This window comes from Hippopotamus amphibius, chromosome 1 (genome assembly GCF_030028045.1).
Source record: "Hippopotamus amphibius kiboko isolate mHipAmp2 chromosome 1, mHipAmp2.hap2, whole genome shotgun sequence".
NCBI lineage: Eukaryota > Metazoa > Chordata > Mammalia > Artiodactyla > Hippopotamidae > Hippopotamus > Hippopotamus amphibius.
Window position 1 is genome coordinate 215,875,141 of NC_080186.1, and position 24,979 is coordinate 215,900,119.

Sequence of the window (24,979 nt, forward strand, 5' to 3'; positions counted from 1 at the left end):
ACAGTCAAGGGTAACAGGAGCCACACACGTCCTATCCTGCATATTCTGTATTTCATACGCTGTATGAATGGGGCTTTTTTTTTGAAGTACCATGTTAAATTAAACACGTATTTATTGGAAAGAAAGACTAAATGATGAAGATTGATTGTACACTGTTTTCACTATTAGCATTAACATGCCAAACTATCCACTCAAATATTTGAAAAGCTTCTCTCTCTTTAAAATAACATGAAGTCTGGGACCTCCCTGGTGGCACACTGGTTAAGAATCCGCCTGTCAATGCAGGGGACACGGGTTTGATCCCTGGTTCTGGAAGATCCCACATGTTGCAGAGCAAGTAAGCCCATGCGCCACAACTACTGAGCCTGTGCTCTAGAGCCCACAACCCGTAACTACGGAAGCCTGTGCACCTAGAGCCCGTGCTCTGCAACAAGAGAAGCCACTGCAATGAGAAGCCCACGCACCACAATGAAGAGTAGCGCGTGAGTGCCACAACTAGAGAAAGCCCACACACAGCAACAAATGCAGCCAATAAATAAAGTAAATAAATGAACAAACACGAAGTCTTGCTATTATCTCAAGTAGAAGTCCTCAAAGAGACTTGGCCCCCATGATTTCCATCTCATGGGAACACAGGAGATGAAAAACTAAAATGGACAGTCCTGAGCAAGACCATCATTAAGGGCTAAGGGATGTGTGGTGACAACTTAGAATGACATCACCCCTCTCCTCTTAGCCCGAAGTCAGGGAGGTCAGGAGGTCACGTTCCTACCTACCAGAACCTCAACAGAGCACAGAAGTATAAGACCCAAATTCTGAACAGAGGGTCACACAGGGAATTTTTTCTATAGAAGGGGTGGCAGTAAACTTGGGCCTCAACTCAGCCAAATGTGTTTACAATGAGGAAAACAGAAGCCGCAAAGACCCAGTGACAGTCCCAGGAAATGGCAGCTGGAGCAGTAAGCTGAGACAGAGAGAAACATAAGAGCATTTGGTGTTCAGGTGAACAGGCCTGGTGACCTCAAACGCCTCCAAACTATGGCTTTCCAGCTTCGGACAGTAAGGGAGGTTCACCAGGCCAGCTTTGACTCAATAAGGACAGGTGTGAGTTCTTCACAGTCTGTGTAAGAAATAAGCTCTTCAGAAGAACTCTACAAACAAATGAAGTGGAAACTTGAGTTAACCACTTAAGTAATTTGGGCAGTTACTATACTCACATTTTGAATGTCATTGTTTTACATAATTAATTCAGCACAAAAGATAAAATGTACATGCTACTTGCTTCAGGTCCAAAGATAATGGTATAGATATTTATACTACATTTTATATCATTTTCAAGTACCTTTTGCTGTGTTCATAGGATAATGACTACTTTAAAGATTCCAGTCTCCTGTGGTTAGATTTTTTTTCCTAGTTGAGATATTTAATGGAATTCAACATTTTATAAAATATCTTGCAAGCACTGTGCATTTGGGACACAAAGAATTGTAATCCTCATAACATTTCTCACGTGTCAAATTCTACTTTTACTGTGGGTGGATTCTTACAAGTTCACAGAGTAACTAAGGAGAATTGTGTAGCAATTAAAGCAATTAAAAGCAAATCCATAACTTTTTCCTTAGAGTCACTGGTAGTATTTCAGTTGAGTCACGATACTTCTCTTTTACTCCCAGGCTTCCAATACTTAAAAATGTTGCCCCCAAAATGACCATAAGACCACCTTCCCAGCCTTTCCTACAATTTGCTGATAACTCAATGGTGTTTGCACCCTCGTGAGAAAAACTTATAAATGTTCTCTTAAAAGTCAAAGATAAGTTAATTAATGGGCCCAAAGTTACCTTAAGTTTAAAAAGGGCAAATGGTAGAAAAGTAAAAACAGGAGGAGGATCTGGTTTTGTTGTTTTTTTCCCCAAGAGGAATGGTCCTTTTTAAAAATAAATAAATAAAATAAGGATCTGTCACTATAGATAAGGAGTAAGTATGAGTCACTATTCAGGAAGGACAAATTCTAAATTGCTAACAGTGATTACCTCTAGGGTGGGGCTGGAGGAGTAGGTTATCAGGGAGAGAGACTTCATATATATGTATGTATGGGACAAATGGGGAAACACTTCTTATGATAGTATGGTGATTTTTACTTTACTTTTTGCATTTCTCAGCTTTTTCAAAAGATTTTGTTTAAAAGTAGGCCAGCAGATGAAATTTCTAAACACATAATTTCATTTGGTTTTCAACAAAATCTCTCTCTCTCAGCCATCCCTTCCTCTCTTCCTCTCCCCCACCCTTCCCCAAAACACTTACATGGACTTTTATTGGTATTGCGTTGGCCAAAAAGTTCATTCACGTTTTCCCATAACATTTTACAGAAAAACCCAAACAAAGTTTTGGGCCAACCCAACATCATAATCTGCACAACTTAGGTGAGGTACACTCTCAGGCACTCAGGTCTATCAACCGCTAAAAGCCTAAACTAATGTTTTCATAAAATATCTAAGTGGTAGATCTTCCACCTGTGGCATCGAAAGATTATTTTTCCATCTATTATTTCTCAGTGAGCACTTTACCTTTTCTAATTATTTGATGAGGGTAATCAATTAAGATATTTGATAAAATCAAATTAATCCTCTAAATTTACACTGAATTGGAAACCTTAACGTCCCAGAAATGTCAAGGTGCTATTTGTTTCCCCATGTGTGTCCCATACATTTAGCAGGGAACACAGCGCAGCATGGCTGTGTTACCAGGAAGACTATAACTGGAGGCCATAGCTGCAAACCCAGTGCCTAGCACGGCACCTGGGACACATTCAATACTCAATTATTATCTGTGGAATGAATGAGTGAGTGATTGCCAATCTGGGAACATGTCCACAGGAAGGCAGCAGGAAGTCGTGGAAAGGGCAGGAGCTTTGGAATCAGATCTGTGTCTGAATCCCAGGCCTGCCATACACTAGCTACATGACCTTGAGCAAAATGATTAACTTCCCTCAACATCAGTTTCATTACCTGTTAATGGGGATAACAGTACCTCCCTACTTCGTCAGGTTTTTGTGAGGATCAACTGAGATAACACACATGTACCTAAACATCAGCATTTGTTAAATGGTAGCTCCTCCTTTTTGTGGAGAAACTATTATCTAGAGATGGAACCCACAGGCACAACGATGTGTTTATGAAAATCAAAATTTATTATTTTATAATATCCCCCTAGAATGCCTTTTGCCCTATTTCTTCCTATCAAACCCAACCTCAAGGTCAAGCTGAACTACTGCCTTTGCCTCAAAGCTTTTATCCCCTACTCCCACTCTCAGCCAAAAGCAAGTTATTATTCTCCCTCAACGAGCACAGCATCTCACCTCTCTTACAGCATGACTTCCATTGTTGAGCTTATAATCACTTTACCTGTGATATCTCCCCTCCTAGGCTGTCAACTCCCTGAAGGACAAGGATAATTTCTGGTTCATGACTGCATCCCCCAAAAAGCAAGGTCTGTCGTGCTTTCCAGGTCATAGATGTTTAGGACATTTTTTAAAACTAAATTAAGAAACCTGATCCTATTTCCCACAGGAAGAATGATATAATAGGCTAGTACATACCTGTTCAAGAAACTCATTTGAAATACATTACAGATAGAATTAACAGGATAGAAGCAAAGATTCAATAACTATAAAGATAACTACGTATGAATAAAATAAAACAAAATATCAAAAAATAACTATTCAAACGGTAAAATTAGGCTTCAGGTTCTATAAAATGCATGTTAAAATGGGAGCTATACACACATTGATCAACAGGCTTCAGCGCAGCACAAGGACAGATCTCTAAATTAAAAAGAAAACCCTGCCCTATGATCCATTTGTTCTAACTCCTACAGCCAGCTATAACAAATACAAAGGTTTCTTATAAGTAGAAGGATTTGGATAAGCTAGTTTCCTAAAAAGGATGCCTTATGTCTCCCCCAACGTATAATGACCCTCCTAGCAAGCGGAACCGTTCAAAGCCATTCCACCGCCTCTGTCCTGCCTTCTCGCCCTTCCCTTCCCAGCACAGAAAATCCTTAGTCACACTCCCTCTCAACCACATGTTCTACTCTCAACTACCTTCATTCCTACTCCTGGGCTAATAACAGACACTAGTGCTTATTGAGCACTTACCGTACGTCAGGCAGCATCCAAGTTCTTCAAAGAACGTACCAGCCACGGCCTTGCAGATTGTGATTGAGAGCACAGAGAGAGTGGTGGCCCACGTCACACAGGGCCGGAGTGGACAAGGAAATCTTTCCAGAAGGTGGTTTTAAAGGACAAGCCAGACAAAGAAAAGAGAGAAGGAACCACATGTACTTGGGGCACCAAGCTATGAAAAAACAGACCATGTCCGAGGCACTGCAAGTCAGTCTTATAATAATAAATCAGCCAGCTGTGCTATGACACTCCCAGGAGACTGCTACCTGAGAGTATTGGAACAACCAGAGTCAACCAGTGTTACTTGGGCATTCTCTCTGGAAAGCACCATTACACTGACTTGTTCGAAGCTGTTACCCAGTCTAGCCTTAACCTGTGAATTAACAGGCATCATAACATTTTAGAAGTTTTCTCTTAATACAGCCCATCATACTCCTATGACTGCTGTCCCACTCCTCCCTCCAGCCTCTCCCCTCCAGCCCCCTGCTCCCCTGACCTACCCCCTCAGCAGGGAGCCAAGCCAACACCTCATACTCATGGATAGCAGGGGGCCGAGGTTCAGACCAGGGTTCTCAAAGTTTCACTTGTATACACACCACATGGGGATCTTGTTCAAATGCAGGTTGGGGTCAGTGGGTCTAAGGATGGGGCCCAGGAGTCTGCATTTCTAATAGGCTTTCAGGTGCTATTCTAAGGACCACACTTTGAGTAGCAAGACTCCAGCTGAGCAGATTCTGCAAGTCACACTGACTGGAGTGACACCTGCCTCTCCCACACACCACCTGAATAACCTGCTCTGAGTCCCAGTCTTCTCATCTTAAAATGTGAAGCAGCTGCTGTGAACATTAGGTTAGAATGTATAGGCAGCACGTGGTACCGGGTCAGCCTTCAATAAATGGTGGCTCTTATCAGTAGTAGTGAGTACCTTTGGGGATGTCCAGCCACTGCCTTAGTGTCTTTTCCTTTCACTTCCTTCCACCTGTTCTTGATTCCACTCCTTCTGGCCTACTCCGGGGGCTATGCCCTATTATTCCCTCTTGTACTAATATTTCCACTTGCTTTCAAAAAATGTTTATCTTTCATATCCTGAAAAATGAAACACCCCTGTGACCTTCTTTGTTCCAGAGTTCAACTTGAAATTTGGAAGATTCCTCTTCCTGCCTTCGTCTCCCCATCTACATCCCAGCCCACCACACTCTCAACTGCCCACCGCTGATCTCCAAACAGGGAAATCCGATGGTTTCTTATGAACTGTTATTACCCTTTACTTCTTGATATGGTGGCCCATCGCGGGAGTGACCTAGGAAGAGGCGTGGCAGAGGCAGGGCCTGGGCATTTAAATGCAGTTACAGCACATCCCTTTACAGTTCAGAGCCTCTTCCACTGGGAGTTCGGGCAATATTCCCGCAATGTCATCGCCTCAGGGGTTCCATGAATAGTGCTGTCCCGAGGGTTGACTTCATTCCTGAGCAAATGCCGAGAGGTGAACCTCCACCCTGGGAAGGGCACTGTTTTCAGGAGGTTCTGACTTCCTGTGTGACTCCAGAGCACCCGCAAACCCCCGTCTGGCAGGTGAGGTATGCCAGGGCAACTAGAGCTGCTCCCAGAGAAAGCCGGCATCCTGCCAGCCCCGCTGCACACCTCAGAGAGACGTCATGTCTCTGGCTGGCTCTTCCTCCTGCCCAAGGCGTTCTCCACATGGTCCAGTGGAGGAAGTCCCCCTGGTCCCACATGTGGATGGGGGCAGGACAAGGCTTAATGGCAAGAGCCATCAACAGTCACTATCTTCTGAGCACATGTGTCCCCTAAGGACCTCATCAAGCCAGGTGGCTAACTGAGACTGAGACTCAGAAGCTCCAGGATCCCTGCCTAACAGGGCTTGCTTGTCACCCCACTGCTAAACAGGCGCTCGCGCTGGTGCCAAGAGCACAGGTGAGAGGTGGGGGTGAAGGGTTAAGAGGCAGCATGGGAGGAAACGCGATGCTGGAAATACAAGGGCAGACGCAGCTGCTCCGTGGTCAGTGGGGGGTCTCTATCCTTTAACAAATCACCTCTCCCACTGCTAAGGCCCAGACACCCTTTTCCCACTAGGTTTTTTTTCTTTAATGTGGAGAATAAGGACAATCACTAAACGAATTTGGTGGGTGATATACACACTGTTCTGTAAGGAGATCTCTTCAAGGAATCTGCTCATTGTTTACGTGTTTCAGGAAGCATCTTATTCTAAACAACTAAACAGTTTCCCAATCCACCTGTAGACAATTCATTTGCCCACTAAGGACACTGCCCTCCTCTGAACTCTTCTGACTGCTCTCATAAGCGATCTCTTTGTCATCATTTCACATCATATAAGAAGATTTATGAAAGTTGACTTATCACTACCCAAGGAATGGGGACTGGGTCACCATGATGACTAAAGAGGCAAGTGAGAAATCTTGATTAAGATCTTGATTAGCTGCCAACCTTTAGAGCATCAGTTCTGCGGGAAATATATTTATGGAAGGTGCCGATTCTGGGCTTCATGAAAAGCCTGAAATCTCTGAGATAAAGTCCAGTTTTTCCCACAGTGAGTTCTGTACTCTATCTGTGATATACCATACCTCACTTGTAAACAGGCAGAGAAGTTCACCTTTTGTCTACATGCCCAGGCAAGTCTAATTGGGTGGCAAAACTCTATGAATCCATAATTTCATTCCCATGAAAGCTTCTGGAACTCCACATTCAGTTATGTTGGCAAGACTTGTAGACTTAGAGAAAAAAACAGAGGAATTAATGAGGTGTACTATCTTTCAACAATATACATCAAACTATTCTGCTCAAATCAGGAGTAAAAATCTTTAGTCAGTCTGTGTGCCTTTTAAAAATGATTGTCATAACAACAAAAAAAGATCTTGATTAGGATCAAGAACAGGGAACAACGTAAGAGTCGGTGAGGGATGAGACACAGGGCAATGGCTTCAAAGTCGGGCGGGCACAGTGAGGGCTGCTCGGTCTGCTTCAGCCTCCAGAAGAGAGACCTGTCTCACTAACTCCAGTGAGACCTGCCAGAGCAGGGGGCTCGTGGCAGCCCCCCCTTAAGCTCAGAAAGGGAGCCACAAACTCAAAAATGAGGCAGCCCTCTCACTTGAACCCACTGTGCGACCGTTTTCCTGATACTTTTAATAATGATGCTAAACCTCCAGGAGGTGGGAAGAGGTAAATGAATCACTCAACTGATCAGTGAGTAAATCTGAAGGCAGGAAAATGTATCAGGTGGGCTTAAGGGATATAGCATGAATCAAATTCCATAATTAACTTTCAAACACTCATGATGTTTTTGAAAACCATTTTGATGTTTTATTTTTTATCAATGTTTTGCAATCATTATGACTTAATGCCTACTAAACACTCTTATTCAGGAAGACTCTTTAGAGAGAAAACTGAGAAAATAAGGACTAAGGCTACAAGTGGCCCTACAGAAATGTGTCATTTTTTCAGTCCATTCAAGGGCTTCTGCACTGGAGACGGTGAAATGATTTGTTGCATGAAATTAGTTCACTAAATACGATCTTCATCTTTTAAAGTTCCATGGATAACAATTTTCTATAGATTTATAATGTTGTCTAATTCAATGTCCAATAAACCATTCTTTACATTCTGCAGAGATGTGTATTTTCCACATTATGAATTCCTAGTAAGTAAACACATCCCCGCATTTACTATATCCTGTGAAAATATTAAAGAGAGAAGCCTGAGGAAAGGCCAAGTTCTCCATCTGATTAAAGACTGGTTCACAACTGTAAAATAGATGGCTAGTGGGAAGTTGCTGTATAACAAAGGGAGATCAACTTGATGATGGGTGATGCCTTAGAGGGCCAGGACAGGGAGGGTGGGAGGGAGTCACAGGAGGGAGGGGATATGGGGATATATGTACAAATACAGCTGATTCACTGTGGTGTACCTCAAAAACTGGTACAAGAGTGTAAAGCAATTATATTCCAATAAAGAGTTTAAAAAAAAAAAAGACTGGTTCAATGTGCAGAACGAAAACCTTGTAGATGACGTTGAATAGGTTTTTTAAAAGCTCAATTCAACATTACATAATATTTGCAATTTGTCAAGCAGAATTCTCTAGAGGAAATAGATCCAAGAAATAATAAGCAAAAAGGGGAAAAAAGGAAACAATAAGCCCACCCCATGTTTCATCCTGGAGGGCTGAAGGCAGGGTCCTTACAGACTTGAATTCTGAGGGTAGGAAGAGAAAGGCAGTTGATTCTCATCATTCACAGTGGTTATGGTCTATAAAGTTACCACAAACACTGAATTAACGAATACTGAACCACTGCTTCTAAGCGAAAGCCAGGGTTAGGTTCCTGCGAGCCTCTGGTCACAATATTTTTGTCAACCGATCTATACATAATCTTGTTTTACATGTGTTTCTGCTGAAAGGCATCTTGTTTAATATGTTGTTAACATGTAACCAAGAGCACAGAAACTCATGGCTGAATGAAGCCTATCTAACACACGTATTTTCTTCATAAGGCACATTACAGCTTTCTTGCACTTACGAGCAACAGACGGCACTTCAGCACGATGCTTGGGGGCCATCGAACAGTGAAATCACCAACGAAAAGCACCAAAACGTGAACACACCGCACTAAGCAGACTATGAGACATGGACACTTGTTTACAGTCTGCAAGCAGAAACAAGAAGGCAGAACGCCCCCTCGTTCAACTTCAGCTGGAGACATGTACATTGGAGGACCCAAATTTTCCACTGCTCTGCCTGTGTCCACAAATGACCACAAAAGCACTGCGAGTACTGATTTTGGGGTTACAAATAAATTTCAGGGAGTCGGCAAACACAGAATGCACAAGTACTGAGGATTGACTGTACCTCTCTTCCACCTCAGGGACCATATTGCTACGTGGCAAGCTACTCAAAGGCACGAGGTCCCTCTGAGGCCCTCCACCATGCTGGGGTGATGGCCCCTTATTCCCTGAGCAGCCCAGTCAAGGCAGAGTTTCAACTGGGCTCTCCGAAAGGCCTTGGGAAAGGAGCAGTTCTCACTCCAGTTTCAGAGGAGGTACTCTTACCTGTTCCCCAGAAAAGAAAGGGAAGGAGAGAGACTATTGTATGTCTACACATTTTAATCAAGGACAAGGTGAATTATCTCAGAAGGGCTTGCAGTTTAAACTTCAGCCCATTTTCCCTGCAGGATATTTAATCTTGAGATAAGTGCCTCTTTATCAAGCATTCTGTCTTTTCTAATTAAATTCTGGAAGAACACCCAAAGAGCTTCTCTCCTTATACTTTCTGAACATGAACAAACAAGGGATGACCCAGATGGAAGAGATCCCCGAGAGAGAAGGCACCACTTAGAAGGGCCATTTAACTAAATCAAATCATGAGATTTTCAAAAGGCCTACCATTTTGGAGAGAAAAGACAGTGATATTTTACAAGCGGGAGTTTTTAAAAATTCCAAGGTGGCTGACAATGGTAAAAAAAAATAAGATTAGGACAATTAAAAATACAATTTAAAAAACACTGGATAAAGCTCAGAAGTTGTCATATTAAAGACATTAATGAATTAGTTACTCTGGATGGACAAAAAAAAATCTTATTTCTGGCAGCAAATAAGAACAGAAAACATTTTGATATATAAGTTTTCATCAATAGGTAAAAAGCCAACACACCAGACCATCTCATCTGGAAGATGTTTTGTGGGTATTGGAGTCCAGCAGGTACTTACTGTGCCCAAATCACCATTATTTATGATGTCTTGATTTCTTGGTCAGCTGATGCTCTGTATGGAATCACCCTAGTCAGTCCACAGGAGTACCGTGAGCCACTGCCAGATGGATGAGTCTACTGCCACAGGGACTCCTACACAGGTAGAGGGCTAGAGACCCCCTCATGAGACATCTCACAAAAACACTACCAGCTGGTCCCTAACAATGTTAAAAGAAAAAAGAATCAGTTGACAAAAATCTGCAAAACTTGAAGATCTAGTGACCTGCACAAGCAACCAGGAGAGGCCCACTTCAAATGTCAAAGATGTATTTCAAAGTCAAAAGAATGTCCCTGGTAACAAACTACAGTAAGCTGAAAGTCTGATTTGATTTCTATTACATATTTGCTCCTGGGAGCCAATTTTAGACAAAATGGCTTATGATTCACCTGGGTGAGTTGTTTTACCTATTGAACAAAGCTGATCTACTGTTGTATCTTACTATTAAGAGTGATAACATAATTGTACCCTGTAATAATGGTTTTAAGGGGCTTGATTCTTTTCCAAATAAATGTAGGTTTGATGATTAAAAATCATAACTACCCACAGGACATTATGATAAACCTGGTCATGTTCTCCTTGTTGAATATATCTAACTTTCTGGCACTTAGTTCCACTTTTCCCAAAATGTCCCCCACATGCCCCTCTTCTGCTACTCTTAGCAGACCCCAGCCCTGCCCCCCCCCAACTCCCCGGGGTGCTAGGGTAATCTAGCTTCATGGTCAGGGTACTCACACCTGGTTCACACCTGATGTGATTAATAAGTGCTCATTTCCACTCTCAAAACTGTCCCCACTATAATTAAAAAAAAAAAAAAGATAGTAACAAGTGTTGACGAAAATGTGGAGATACTGGAACCCTCATACACTGCTGATGGGAATGGAAATTTGTACAGCTGCTTTACAAAACAGTCTGGCAGTTCCTCAAAAGGTTAAACATAGAGTTAACCATATGGCCCAGCAATTCCATTCCTAGGAATAAACTAAAGCACATATCTATATAAAGCTTGTACATGAATGTTAATATCATCATTACTCATAGCAGCCAAAAAGTGTGAACATCTCAAATGTCCATAAGATGATGAATAGATAAATAAAATGTGTTCCATCCATACAATGAAATATTTTTCAACAATAAAAAGGAATGAAGTTCTGATACCTGACACAACATGAATGAACCTTGAAAACATTTTGCTAAACTAAAGAAGCCAGACACAAAGGGCACATATTTTATCAGTCCATTTATATGAAATGTCCCCAATAGGCAAATTCATTGAGACAGAAAGTAGGCTTGTGTTTTTCTAGAGCCAGAGGTGGGGTGGAAGTGAGAGGAAGTGAGGTAGTGACCACTAATGCATATGGGATTTGTTTTAGGCGTAACAGAAGTGTTCTAAAATTAATTACGGTGATGGCTGTATAACTTTGGGAATATACTAAAAACCACTTAAGTGAGTGAATTGTATGGTAAGTGAATTATATCTTAACAAAGATGTTATAAAAAGTAATAAAATAATAATATAACAATAATAACCACCCCAATAAGGAAATTAGCTATACGGTCACTCTACACAGCACCAAAGATGAGGTACTGAGACACCAATGCAGAAGAGGGGGCTTGCACACCTTTAGCAATGGCATAAAGTAGTGAAACCTCCTCAGTGTTTCATAAGCTATGTGAATAAGCTAATTACCGTATTTTCAATCATCCTATTTCGATGGGTTGGGGAGGGAAGCAGGATGACGGGTTCCTGTCATTTATTCTTTCAGTATAGAAGAATCAAATTTGTTTCGGCGAAAAACTACTTACCAGAATCTACAACAGCATTTCAGAAACACAAAGCTCTAAGTACTAAAGAGTAAACCATTATTCACTTAAATGTGATCCAAGAAACAAAGGTTTTTATTTACTTAAATATGTTCCAAGAAAGCACACTGTGACATTAGAATATATTATTTAACCTACTCAAGACCAGCGTTTGAATACAATTTCACATTGATGTTAACTCACTAAAGACAAGCATTTCCTGTCCTCTGGCCACTGAGCTCTCACTGAGTCTTTGCCCCCTTTTTTACTCGCCAGTAATCACTCCAAAATTCTCCTTGATGGCGCCTGTATGATCCACTAATCATTGTGCTTTGTTTTCTCCATCTTGTTTCTATTTTGGTGAAAGTTTACAGCATATGTCTCAGAGTCAATTCGGTCGATTCCTATGAAGTGACAACCATGCCCATTCCAATTAGTCTCCAGGAGAGCCTTTAAAAATTACCATTATATCAGAAAAAAAAAAAAGGTAAGTCTTCTGTTGAGGATATTATATTACATGCCAAGTGAAATGAAAAACTGACAAGTACTAATTCTTGTGAAATCAGTTGAGAGTGCCTACGTGGATGGAGCAGGCACCCACTCCTAAACAGAGAGGGGCCTCCAGTCTTGTGGTCTGCAAAACAGATTTGAGGAGAGAAATCATGTGTCTCCTTCGAGTCCATCTGGCCCCCTCTGGAGGATGTGCTGTGATGGGTTGCTGACACCAGTATGTCACAACAAGTACAGTAAAGACAGACGTAGAAAACCAGAGGGCACAACTAATTCTGGACACGGAATAAGAAAGGTAATACAAGGTGCCAAATTAAATATAATCCAAGAAATGTATTTTGCACACAAATACTGCGTATAGACACACAACGTCCACATGTGATAATACGGTATAACTCTAAAGTATGGAAATCAATTTTTGTGTAAGGGGTACGTAATCAACCCTGTTACTTTCTTCTCCTCCATAATCATGTGTTTTGAAAATGCACACCAGTGTGATGCCTCCAGCAGAGATTAGTTCTGCAATATTTCAGTAGGGGTTCAAACGGAGAGGGACACGTGTTTTCCTCTCTCAGTTCTATTTTTGCAGAATAACAGTGATCATGCTTAATAGACACACAGAGACTGTGGACAAGCTAATCAATGACCATTTTACTACTAAAGAACATTTTTAAAAAAACATGTGGAGGCTCCTCTGTCTCCCGTTTTCTCTGGGTGCTCTTTGTCCTCCTGATTCCCTCCATTTTCTGTCTTTTTTGCTCTCTTTTCTCACCAGATGCTTTCACTAGCCCCACCCCCATTCCCACAGGCAGGATTTTGCCATCTTAACTGGCCACAATATACACATGAAGTTTTTGTTATCATGTAGAGTGTAAAAAGTTAAAAAAAAGGACACGCATTTCCTGCTACTCTTTTTAAGGCACAGTAGTCTCATTAAAAAAAAAAATGTAGCCCAACTTATTTTAGCCTAAGCAAAGATATGGACAGGAAAAATGGAAAACAGGGACTGTCAGCAACCTGCAGAGGAATACCATCAAGAGTTACCCAGGAATAAAAAAAATGGTACTGATGAACCCAGTGACAGGGCAAGAATAAGCATGTAGATGCAGAGAACGGACTGGAGGACACAGGGTTGGGGGGAGGGGGTGAAGAGGAAGCTGGGACAAGTAAGAGAGTAGCATGGACATATTTACACTACCAACTGTAAAACAGATAGCAAGTGGGAAGTTGCTGTATAACAAAGGGAGATCAACTCAATGATGGGTGATGCCTTAGAGGGCCAGGACAGCGAGGGTGGGAGGGAGTCGCAAGGGGGAGGGGATATGGGGATATATGTATAAATACAGCTGATTCACTTTGGTGTACCTCGAAAGCAGGTACAAGAGTGTAAAGCAATTATATTCCAAAAAAGAGCTTAAAAAAAAAAAAAGTTACCCAGGAATAAAAAAGATTTCACTGTGAACATAAGACACATCTCTGAATCCACACATGGAAAATCCTCTTTGCTGCTGAAAGCAAAGTCGGGGTAAACTTCTAAAAGTTAGGCATAGGGCCTAGCCAAACATCTGGACTCAGAGGACAAGAGGATAGTCTTTCTCTGTCTTGCATACCCTTGGAAGGGACCTCACTGGAATCGACTCATGCGTCACCCAGCACATTACAGGACTAGTATGTAGCAAACCCACTGGCCGATAACCTGGGTGGCTCCTATAAGACAGAAAGGGCATCCGGCAATGAACAGATAGATACCCTCTAATGTGAGGAGAGGACCAAAAGTCTGGCTGATAGCCATCAATTACACTATTTTATTTAAATGCTAGTAACTAATTAGAAACAAAATGGCATAACTGAGAGCAAAATGTAGAAAAATAAATGTGTCTCCCAGCGTCATGCCAAACTGTTATTAATCACTGCTTAACTTCATCTTGGTTTCCAGCACGTATTAAAGAGAAATATTTAACAACCTTTTCACTTCCACCTCTCAGAGGCCTTGGGCTTACATGCAGATCTGAAGGGATTAGAGCTATCTTTTCCCCTCTCCATGGAGACAACATTCTCCCCATCGCACGTACATGTATTGTACAGCTAGTTCTTCTCATAACGACTGCAGATTGGTTTTATTACCTTCCTGAGAGAATTCTAACAGGATGGCTTCCGACTTTTTTAAGCCATTAGACTTTTTCTAAAATTTTAAAGATGTCAGGTCATTTTTATTTCTGGACATTTAAAAGCAACGGAATACAGCTATCTTTGAAACAGACAATCAGTGGTCTCTTCACAATCCCCCAGAATTGAAGAATGGTCTTGATCAGTTGTTCCTAATTTGTTCCTCCATCTTTAGTCAATGTTAGAACAGTCATAATTTCATCTTTTTTTTTACCACTTTTCTGATGAAGAAACAGAGTACTTTGGGAAAATGGACCAACAACTGATTAAGAAGTGAGCCTCAGTGCAAATCAAATAAAATGCCTGAGAATATATATATATATATATATATTTTTTTTTTTGGGCGCACGAGCTTAGTTGCTCCACGGCATGTGGGATCTTCCTGGAGCAGGGAACGAACCCGTGTCCTCTGCACTGGCAGGCGGACTCTTAACCACTGCACCACCTAGGAAGCCCCCTGAGAATATATTTTTTATTATGAAGCTAATTAATAATAAAATCCTAGGAAACTGCTATCTATGGAGGTACTCAATACTTCCAAATTTACCAAATCATTAAATCGTATGTAAAATTTTTCCAGAAGCATTTACATAAATGGTGGCTAATTTTTAAATGTCACTTTTTAAAATGCTCCTTACAGAAAGAGGCCTCTTATTTTCCAAACCAGATGGTAAACTGATGAACTGATTTCCAAGAAACACTTTGAATTCAGCAAGGTCTTACATTTTTATATATTAGAACTTTTCAAAAGATTCTTGAACAAATTAGCTGGTTTTTTACACTTCATCAGTACAATTAAGTGTAAATAAGAGCTTCATTCATACAATCAAACTTTTTTCCATGTGAAACAGGACATTAAATGGCTTAAAGCTGAAATAAGAGTCACCACACTATAGAGGCTCATCTACAGAAGACCTGGCAGTGGGTAACCAAAGTATTTCATAAGAGAAGGTATTTAGCAATGAAGAGACTTTTTAATAAGTGAAAATGAGACTCAAAATCTGCAATAGAACCCTGAGATATAATCCAGAGATGCAGAAGAAGGAACTAACAGAACAGGTTTGAAAGAGGTGACAGGAGAGAAACTGTTTCCCTGAGGGCATCCCACCAGGTCCAGCCTGTTCTTTAATGTGTGGGGCTCTTTGTCAACTATTATTTTCAGTTTTAGGCCATGGAGAAATCTAAGGCCTGCCTAATGATTAAATATTAAATCAAAGTTACAGTATAAAGCAAACATTTTTGCTCCACAATCCTGTTTTGTGCTTTTGTAAACCCCTTACCATCGTCCACAAGGTCTTATGCAATCTACCCCCTGCCTGCCTGTCTGGAACCATGGATCATGCCTCAACTCACTCTGCTCCGAACACACTGGAGTGCTTTGGGTTCTTCCAACAATCAAACTCTTCCTGACCTCAGGACCTTTGCATATATCTTTTCTTCTGCCTGGTACACTCTTCTTCAAATTACTATTGAGAAAAATGTGTGGAAATCTCTGGCTATAAATGTAGATTCATCTATTTCTCCTTTCAGTTCTATCAGTTTTTATTTTAATATATTTTGAAGTCCTACTATTACATGTGTAATCTTTTAGTATTGTCATATTCTCTTGATTCACTGGCACCTTTCTGATTACGGAATGATCATATTTATCACTGGTAATATTCTTAGTTCCAAAATTCATTTTGATATTAATATAGCCACTTCAGCTTTTTTTTTTGATTAGTGTTATCATGGTGTATCTTTTTCTATCCTTTTACTTGTAACCTATTTGTATCTTTATATTTAAGGTGGGTGCCTTGTTGACAGCATATAGTTGAGTCTTACTATTTCTTTTAGCCCATCTGATCATCTCTGCCTTTTAACTGAGGTGTTTAGACTATTGACACTTAGTGTAATTATTGACATGGTTAGGTTTAAACTATCCACTTGCTATTTGTTTTCCACTTGACTTCTCTGTTCTTGGTTGCCATCTTCCCTCTTTTTCTGCCTTCTTCTGGATTTACTAAGTATTTTAAAAATATCTTCTTAATTATTTTATCAGGTATATCTTTGTTGGTGGTTGATTTAACTTATCACATTCTTTGTTCTCTATTGTTCAATTCATTGCTATTAGCCTGGTACCTGGAAAAATGCCTCAAACCTAGTTGAGGTTCAATAAATTGTTGTTGAATAAACTGATAACAGAGCTAAGAAAAATACAAATTGTGGGCTCAACATATGGAATATTCTGGTTAACTGAATTTCTGTTCAAATGAGGATTATTCAGAAAACTATATGCTTCAACCCTTTTTTGGTTTGAGATATTTTCTAAAGAGAAACAACTGGTTCTTCATGCCTTACGCATCAAGTGTTCTGGAAATAACTTTTTGGTAGCTTATTCGCATCATTCTGGACACCTGTGATGTTGACGTCTGAACACAGAAATGGAAGAGGAGGTACAGAAAGGAATAAGCCTGTACTGAGCACAGGATGCACCCTAGAAGTTATTTAGTTTCTCTTTTTCTGAAGAAAATCTTAATGTGGCATGCTTTCTCTTTAATCTGCCTTTGTCCTTAACACAAAGAGAAAAAAAATTATTTCAGTTATTGAAGACTAAAGGAGTATATTTACTGTATGATAAACAGAGTAAGAGGGAAAAACCATTTTTGTGTCAGACTCATAGAAAACACTATAAAATGTTAGAAATGAAATTGAATCAAATGAGATTACAATAAAAGTAGTAATGCAGTAGTAAATGTTGAAGGCATAATGAAATTGCCCACACACTTAAATGCAGTCAGGGCATGATAAGTAGACCAAGCAATGCATTGGAACAGCTCCCACAAGGGCTACACTTCTTTTGTGGTATATAAAAACATGACCCCATCATTGCTTTCATGGATTATTTCCAGTTTATGATTCTTTAGCAAAAACTATTCTGACGTTGTGAAAATAAATTGATTACTGTAACTAGTAATTAAATGATGATAAATGGCAAATAATTATAAATAACCATTCCTGCAGAGATAAAGGATTTCACAAATTTAAATTATACCTCGTTGAAACCAAAGCTTTTAAAGAGTGATTAATAACAAATACAGATCACCTTCTAAATCTGCAAATCCTGGTACAAAAAGAACTCTATAAACAGAAAAAATTCAAGCGATCAGCTAAATTAGCATTTGCTCTGTAAACCACAGCAAAGATGAACATCAGTAGCCAGTAGGCATTCTCGTGGAACTTCTAGAAGATGGGATAAAGGGATCTCAAACAGAGTCCTTGAGCATTGGTCTCTTTGAGGCTTATTTCTCCTTGATGATTGGGTTCTACTGGTGTGATTGTATATAGTACTTGCACTATAATATTTATTTTGCAATCAGCATTGAGCCTGTGTGTGTGTGTGTGTGCGCGCGCGCGCACGCGCTGGGGCAGTGGTGGAATATATGTGCATATGCATACATAGATCTACTGAGGAAAATAAACATGGGTGTAGTCCTTCATTTTTTGACAGGAATATAGAACCCCTCCTGATACCACTAAACTCCTAATCAAACACCTGCCAGGTCCCAAGTTGATCTACATTATAACTACCTATACCACCTATTCCTTCCCAGCACAGTCTGACAGGCAAAAGGAAAAAGTAAATACTCAAATTAGAAATCAGCAAGGAGATCCCCAACTTCCTATCTCTGAACTCACTAAATGACCCTAAAATCTGGGAAACAAGAATAAGCCTTTTGCGGAGGTCTAGAAAGCACAGGGCGGCTGAAGCCTGGAGTTCTTAAGAGGCTAGAATTGGTCTTGGCTTTGCAACCTGTGGTATATTTCACGAGGGGGCAAAGAAGGCCAAGAAGGCAGATGATGTGCATCTATGCATGCATGGATGTGCATGTGTGCCTGTGTTCTGGAGAGGTGGGCTGCACCCCCAGTTTACTATGAAAAGCCCTATGATTGGAGGGCCCACTATCCTGCTGGACCCAGAGAACTGACATGTCCTAGTCCTTACGGATTGGAAAAGGCTGGCTCACCCACCCACTCATGTCAAGCCTGGAGAATAAAGGCCTTCCTCAATCATCACTGGAACGGGTACAGTTCCTTCTCCTTTTCTGACCAAGGGTGACCCCAAGCAAGGACTGCCAGGTCTTCCAGCCCCAAGTCTGACACTGCCTGAGAGCCTCCAGAGCCTCAATGCTCTGGTGCTGAGGGCATCTGTGTTAGGACAGGCAAAGAAACCCCGCACTCCCTGAAAGGGGACTTGGCCCCTAAGCGGGAAAGATCAAGCTGAAATTGGATGGGTCTCATAAATAGAAGAGATGAAACAAAACATTAAAGAACAGATGAATGCAATTTCTCAAAGTGATGTAATCAAAAAATTTTTACTGAAACTAAAAATTTTTTTTTTACTTTTAAAAAATTTTTAAATAATTTTTATTCGGTTTTTTTTTTTTGCTTTTTTTTCTTCCAGCTTTATTGAAATATAATTGACTTTTTTTTTAAACTTTTAAAGTTCAGTAACCTAACTGAAAGAATATTCACTCTCAGGAACAAAACAGCTAATCTGGAACAGGAGCTGGCAAACTTCTTGTAAAGGTCAAGTTTGTAAATATTTTTGACTTTGTGGGCCATATGGTCTCAGTTGAAATTGCCCAACTTTACCAGTGTAGCATGAGAGCAGACATAGCTAATACATACATAAATGAGTTTGGCTGTGTTCCAATAAAAACTTATTTATAAAAACAGGCAGCAGGATGGTTTTGGCAAGCAATCTGAAGTTTGTAGATCCCTGGTCTATAAGGTCAAATAAAAAATCTATCACAACACAGGAGAAAGAATGAAAAAGAAACAGATCCAGATATAAAAATGAATAGTCTTCCTCTACACTAACATTGACCTTTAAAAAAAAAAAAACCAATTCCATACATGATAGAAACAACAGTTATCAAACCCAGAAAGGAAACTGATAAATATGAAGAAAATTATACATTTTAAAATTAATATTTAAACTTTAATTAATACGTACAATTCCAATCCAAATCCCAACATAGTTTTTAAGAGAAATGGAAGCAATTAGTTTAAAGTTCTTATGGAATAGTACCTTAGAACTGACAAAAAAAATTGCAAAATAGAGAATAGTGAGGGAAGATTTTCTCCACCAGATAAAACCGTATTATAAAGCCAGGTACTAGTGGCACGCCCGTGAAGCCTGCCCTGCTTATAGCATAACTGGGAGATGGAGTATATGAGAAATTTCAGTTAATACACAGGGAGGGAAATGAATATCTGAAAGCAACAGAAATCTTGTCAGAAAAGAGAGTCAGGTGGCCACACCTGGTTCTGGTAGCAGAACAGATGAAAATTACCTCTAAAAAGAGCCTCCCACCATGAGGTGGAAATATGGAAAGCAAGTTTGATGCTTGGGCACCAGGGAAATGAAAGGAAGGGCTCGAAAGTCAGTGGGACCGAAGATGGAGGACTTTGGAGACATCACTTCCGGGGGGAGTAAGGTGACTTGGAGGATCACATCCCCTGGATGCTTGATGGTAAAGAGAAAAAAAGAAGCAAGCAATAGAAATTAAGGGTCCTTTGGAAACAAAAAGATTCACAAAATCACATCCACCCTTCCCTCTCTCCCCAGAAGGCACCATTTATTAAAGAAACTACTCTTCCCTGTACCAAGAAGACACATACAAACTGAGAAACCTAATGGTCTCTCACTGCACAGAATCACCAGCTCTTGCTGGTCACAACCAGGAAAACATAAGACACTTCAAGATGAAGAGAAAAATGCAGGCACACATACAATCAGTCAATGCTGAAGAATTTATAGTGATGAAAAGAAATGTATTCCAATTATGATTCTTTTCACTTCAAGTTACAATGAATGTTCCAACCATTATTTAACTGTGTTTCAGAAGTAGAAAGTAGATACAAAAGAGAAACAAAACAAAACAAAAAACTCAAACAATAAAGATAGATCAGCTCCTTTCTGAGAAAGGAAGAAGGAAACTAAGTGCACCATTATACACCTGGCTTTGGGGGTTTGCTGTAACAAGACAATGACTAGAGAAAAGAGGCAGTGAAAACCCATTAGAGACGGGAATCTTAAAAGAAGGCACCAACCTATCATTCTTCTGAGCAATTACTTCAATTTTTTTAATGATGAATTTTGTAAATTGGAAAGCATTTATTCAAATACTTCTGAGATCTTTTCTATCTACTTTTGAGACAGTTTTTCACTGTGATTCTTTTTTGAACACAATTTGTATTTACTTTTAAAATTAAGAGATTCACAACGTCCAAGGTATCTCTGAATTTCTAAAGACTTAAAAGTTCTTTCAGCGCGTTCCATTATACATAACCTGGTTGCTAAGCAACAGGGTTCTTTTGGAACTGTAATCATAATAGATAAGGACTGGATCTGAAAGGCACGTTGTAAAATTTTTCAAGTAAAGATACAATCGTATAGATCCTGCTACTTATTGATTCCACACAAATTCCCAATGCCTTATCTTTTTTTGGTAACATTTTAAGCTACATTAATGAAAAGAATATGATGGCGTACTTCCTACTGATGGTAACTAAAACACACAAAATATAGAAGACTCAAACTTCATTAGAGTCCATTCTATAATCATATTAAATCCATCTACTTAGGAGTTAGGCATATGTCAATTTAAATAAGAGAAAAACATTTTCTTTTCCTGTTATGCATTGTGTGACCAATGATATCATGATATCGAGATTGCCCTTCCTGTAAGGTTCAATACCAAGTTTCATATCAGGGCTGTGCAATTAAAATATCAGGTGTCCCAAAGCTTTTCCTCTAAAATTTTTACTCTAGTCTTCCAGGCCTTCTTTGCAGGATGATGGCAAATGAAGAATGTTAAAACATAACTATGTTCACTGTAAGTTATCTTTATGCCAGTGAAATTACGATGAATAAAATATAAACATGGGGCAATCTTCAATTTCTTTTTCCCTCTTCATTAGAGGATTCCTCTAAGAAGTAGAATGAAAATGTTAATGTTTTGAGTGGCTTCTGCCAATCATTTTGAAGACTTATGCTCTGGAGACAGAAACTTGGAATCTGAAGATGTGAAGGGGAAAAACTGTTAAGAAAAACACATAGATAACAAACAGTACCTCTCACACTCAATTTTTTTTCTCTCCAGCCTCTCTCGTATTAACAATCAGGTGCCTCCAGGTAAAGAACATCTTGGACTGGCCAAAAAGTTCCTTTGTTTTTTTTTTTTTTAATTAACTAATTAATTAATTTACTTACTTATATAATTGGCTGTGTTGGGTCTTTTTTTGCTGTGTACGGGCTTTCTTTGCTTGTGGAGAGTGGGGGCTACTCTTCATTGTGGTGCGCGGGCTCCTCATTGCCGTGGCTTCTCATTGCCGTGGCTTCTCATTGCAGAGCATGAGCTCTAGGCACGTGGGTTTCAGTACTTGCAGCACATGGGCTCAATAGTTGTGGTTCACGGGCTCTAAAGCACAGGCTCAACTGCTCCGCAGCATGTGGGATCTTCCTGGAGCAGGGATTGAAACCGTGTTCCCTGCATTGGCAGGTGGATTCTTAACCACTGCACCACCTAGGAAGCCCCTCCTTTGGTTTTTAAGTAAAAATAAAAGACATTTTTTATTTTCACCAAGAACTTTATTGAACAACACATTTACTGTTTTGTTCCACTGCCTTCTGCCATTTTTCAGGCAACTTCATAATTCCATCTTCTCAAAACTTTTCATCTTTTTGAGAAAAGAACTGCTCCTGGGGCCTTTTACAGTCTTCCAGGGAACTGAATTTTTTTTTCCCATTAAGAGAATTTTGTAAAGACTGAAGTAAATGTAAATCTGAAGGTGCAATGCCTGGTGAATACAGTGGATGAATCAGAGCTTCCCAGCCAAGCTGTAACAGGTTTTGCCTGGGCATCAAAGAAACATGCGGTCTTGTGTTATCTTGATGGAAGATTATGTACCTTCTGTTGACTAATTCCGGACGCTTTTCATCAAGTGCTGCTTTCAGTTGATCTAATTGGGAGCAGTACTTATTGGAATTAATTGTTTGGTTTCCCAAAAGGAGCTCATAACAGAGGACTCCCTTCCAATCCCACCATATACACAACATCACCTTCTTTGGATGAAGACCGGCCTTTGGTGTGGTTGGTGGTGGTTCATTTCGCTTACCCCATGATCTCTTCCATTCCACATTATTGTACAGTACCCACTTTTCATTGCCTGTCACAATTTGTTTTAAAAACAGAACTTTTCATTACGTTTCAGTAGAGAATCGCATGCAGAAATATGGTCAAGGTTTTTTTCGCTTAACTTATGTGGAACCCAAACATCAAAGCGATTCACATAACGAAGCTGGTGCAAATGATTTTCAACACTTGGTTTGGATATTTTGAGTAGGTTGGCTATCTCCCACATGGCACAATGTTGATTGTTCCCAATTAATGTCTTGATTTGATTGCTATCAACATCAACTGGTACCCCTGACTGTGGAGAATGGTCCAGAGAGAAATCTCCAGCACGAAACTTCACAAACCACTTTTGACATGTTGGATCAGTCACAGCACCTTCTCTATACACTGCAAAAATCTTTTTTTGTTGTTTCAGTTATGTTTTTACCATTCTTGAAATAATAAAGCATAATATGCTGAAAATGTTGCTTTTTTTCTTCCATCTTCATTATTAAAATGGCTACACAAAAATTTACCAATTTTGATAAATTTTTTTTAAATGCTGATATGACAGCTGTCACAATACAGTCTAACAAAATTGTTTCAAATGAAGTTAAAGACAACTAAGTGCTACTAAACCAAACGAACCTTTTGGCCAACCCAATACTTTGCCATTGGTACCTGACTGCCACAATACCTTATCCTTCAAAATGTATACCATTTATAACAAGATGGCAATACACTTGGAACATTGTTTCCTCATAATTACTTTGAGCCAATATATTCATATATGAAAATTCAAACTGCCTCTGAAGAGGGCCTGATGTTGCTCTAACCTAGATATTCACCCAGCGAGCCAGAAGCCTGCTGCCTGCTCCTGGCACACTGAGTAATCTGCTTGCTGCCTTTTCTGGGCCTGTGTTTACAGAAAAAAAATCACTTCTATCACTTAAATGATATTTGCTCTCTAAAAATATGACGCTTTATTCCGTAATAGGATATGATTCATAAGTAGAGAGACTAGACTTGGTAAAAAGTGACCTCAATGGAAAGGCTAAAATAGAGAATTATCTGCTCAAATTCCAATGCCTTGAAGATGGTAACAGAAAAAATAATGGAAATGTTGATCAGAAATATTCTTCTTTTCTACCAAAGCACCAGTTTTTAATCATTCAAAAACTTCTCACTCCTCAAAAGCTACCTCTGCCAGAAGGAAGGATGAGACAGTTACATCTATAGCTCCCTTCCAAATAAATAAATACAGTTCCAACCCCTTTCTAATCATTCCCCAAAAGGGAAATGTGCAGAAAAAGGGCTCCCATATGTATCTTCCTCAAACAAACAACAACAAACACCATTAACAGGGCCACTGACCTTGTTGTATCGAAGTCAGACACTCTAATAGTTGGGCAGTAGGAAATTTAGACCAATTTTCCTAAGAAGGACAACTAAAAATACTGAATACTGAAAACATCCTCTTAAAAGCCTCAAGGAAGTATCAATATTGTGAGGAATTACCAGGCCCAATTCTAGAACATTAGAGCCCAGCTGGTAAATGTACTACCCAGGAGTATTTGTTAAGTTAATATAAAGAGCTGTGAAACTGAGCTTTTTTTTTAATATCTTTTTTTAAAATTAATTAATTTATTTATTGGCTGCATTGGGTCTTCGTTGCTACTGTGCGGGCTTTCTCTAGTTGCAGAGAGAGGGGGGCTACTCTTCGTTGCAGTGAGCAGGCTTCTCATTGCAGTGGCTTTTCGTTGCGGAGCACGGGCTCCAGGAGTGCAGACTCAGTAGCTGTGGCGCACGGGCTTAATTGCTCTGTGGAATGTGGGATCTTCTCCAACCAGAGATTGTACCCGTGCCCCCTGCACTGGCAAACGGATTCTTAACCACTGCACCACCAGGGAAGCCCTGAGTTTCTTATTTTAACAACTTCAAGAGGAAACAGGGACTAATGTAAAAGCCAGGGGCCACCAAAGGTGAAAAACATAGTGAACCCCTCCCTGCTCACCTGCAGCCCCAACAGGCTTCAACTGGGGGAAGGAGTGACCAAAAGTGAGCCACCCTTCGGCAGACTCACAGCTAGTTTGCAGCAACTAGGACATCCAGGAAGTCTTAAGCTTCAAGCTCAGATTAAATCAGTTACCACCACAAGTCCCCACCTTTGGCAGAAGTGAAAGAAAGCTCTGTGAAGGATAACCAGGCACATGTGACAATATAAGTGAGAACCAAGAGCCACAACAGAAACAGAGATAGCCTTCAAATACTGAAATTTTCAGTTATAGACTCTAACACAACTATACTTACAACATTCAAAGAAATTAAAAGCAAAGTTAAATTTTAAGTAGGGGAATTGGAAATAATTTTTTAAAAATAATTT

General features: G+C 40.0%; 1 protein-coding gene across 10 annotated transcripts in view; it reads right to left on the reverse strand.

Annotated features, from left to right (window-relative positions):
• PDE8B (phosphodiesterase 8B) overlaps positions 1-24,979 on the reverse strand; it is a 232,277-nt gene that overhangs the window by 163,344 nt on the left and 43,954 nt on the right. The window contains exon 2 of one of the 10 annotated variants that reach the window (XM_057740660.1): positions 18,059-18,089. The exons of the other annotated variants lie outside the window; for them this stretch is intronic. Coding sequence (XP_057596643.1) covers positions 18,059-18,089 — 31 coding nt within the window. The remainder of the gene's footprint in view (positions 1-18,058; positions 18,090-24,979) is intronic. 10 annotated transcript variants of the gene reach the window in all.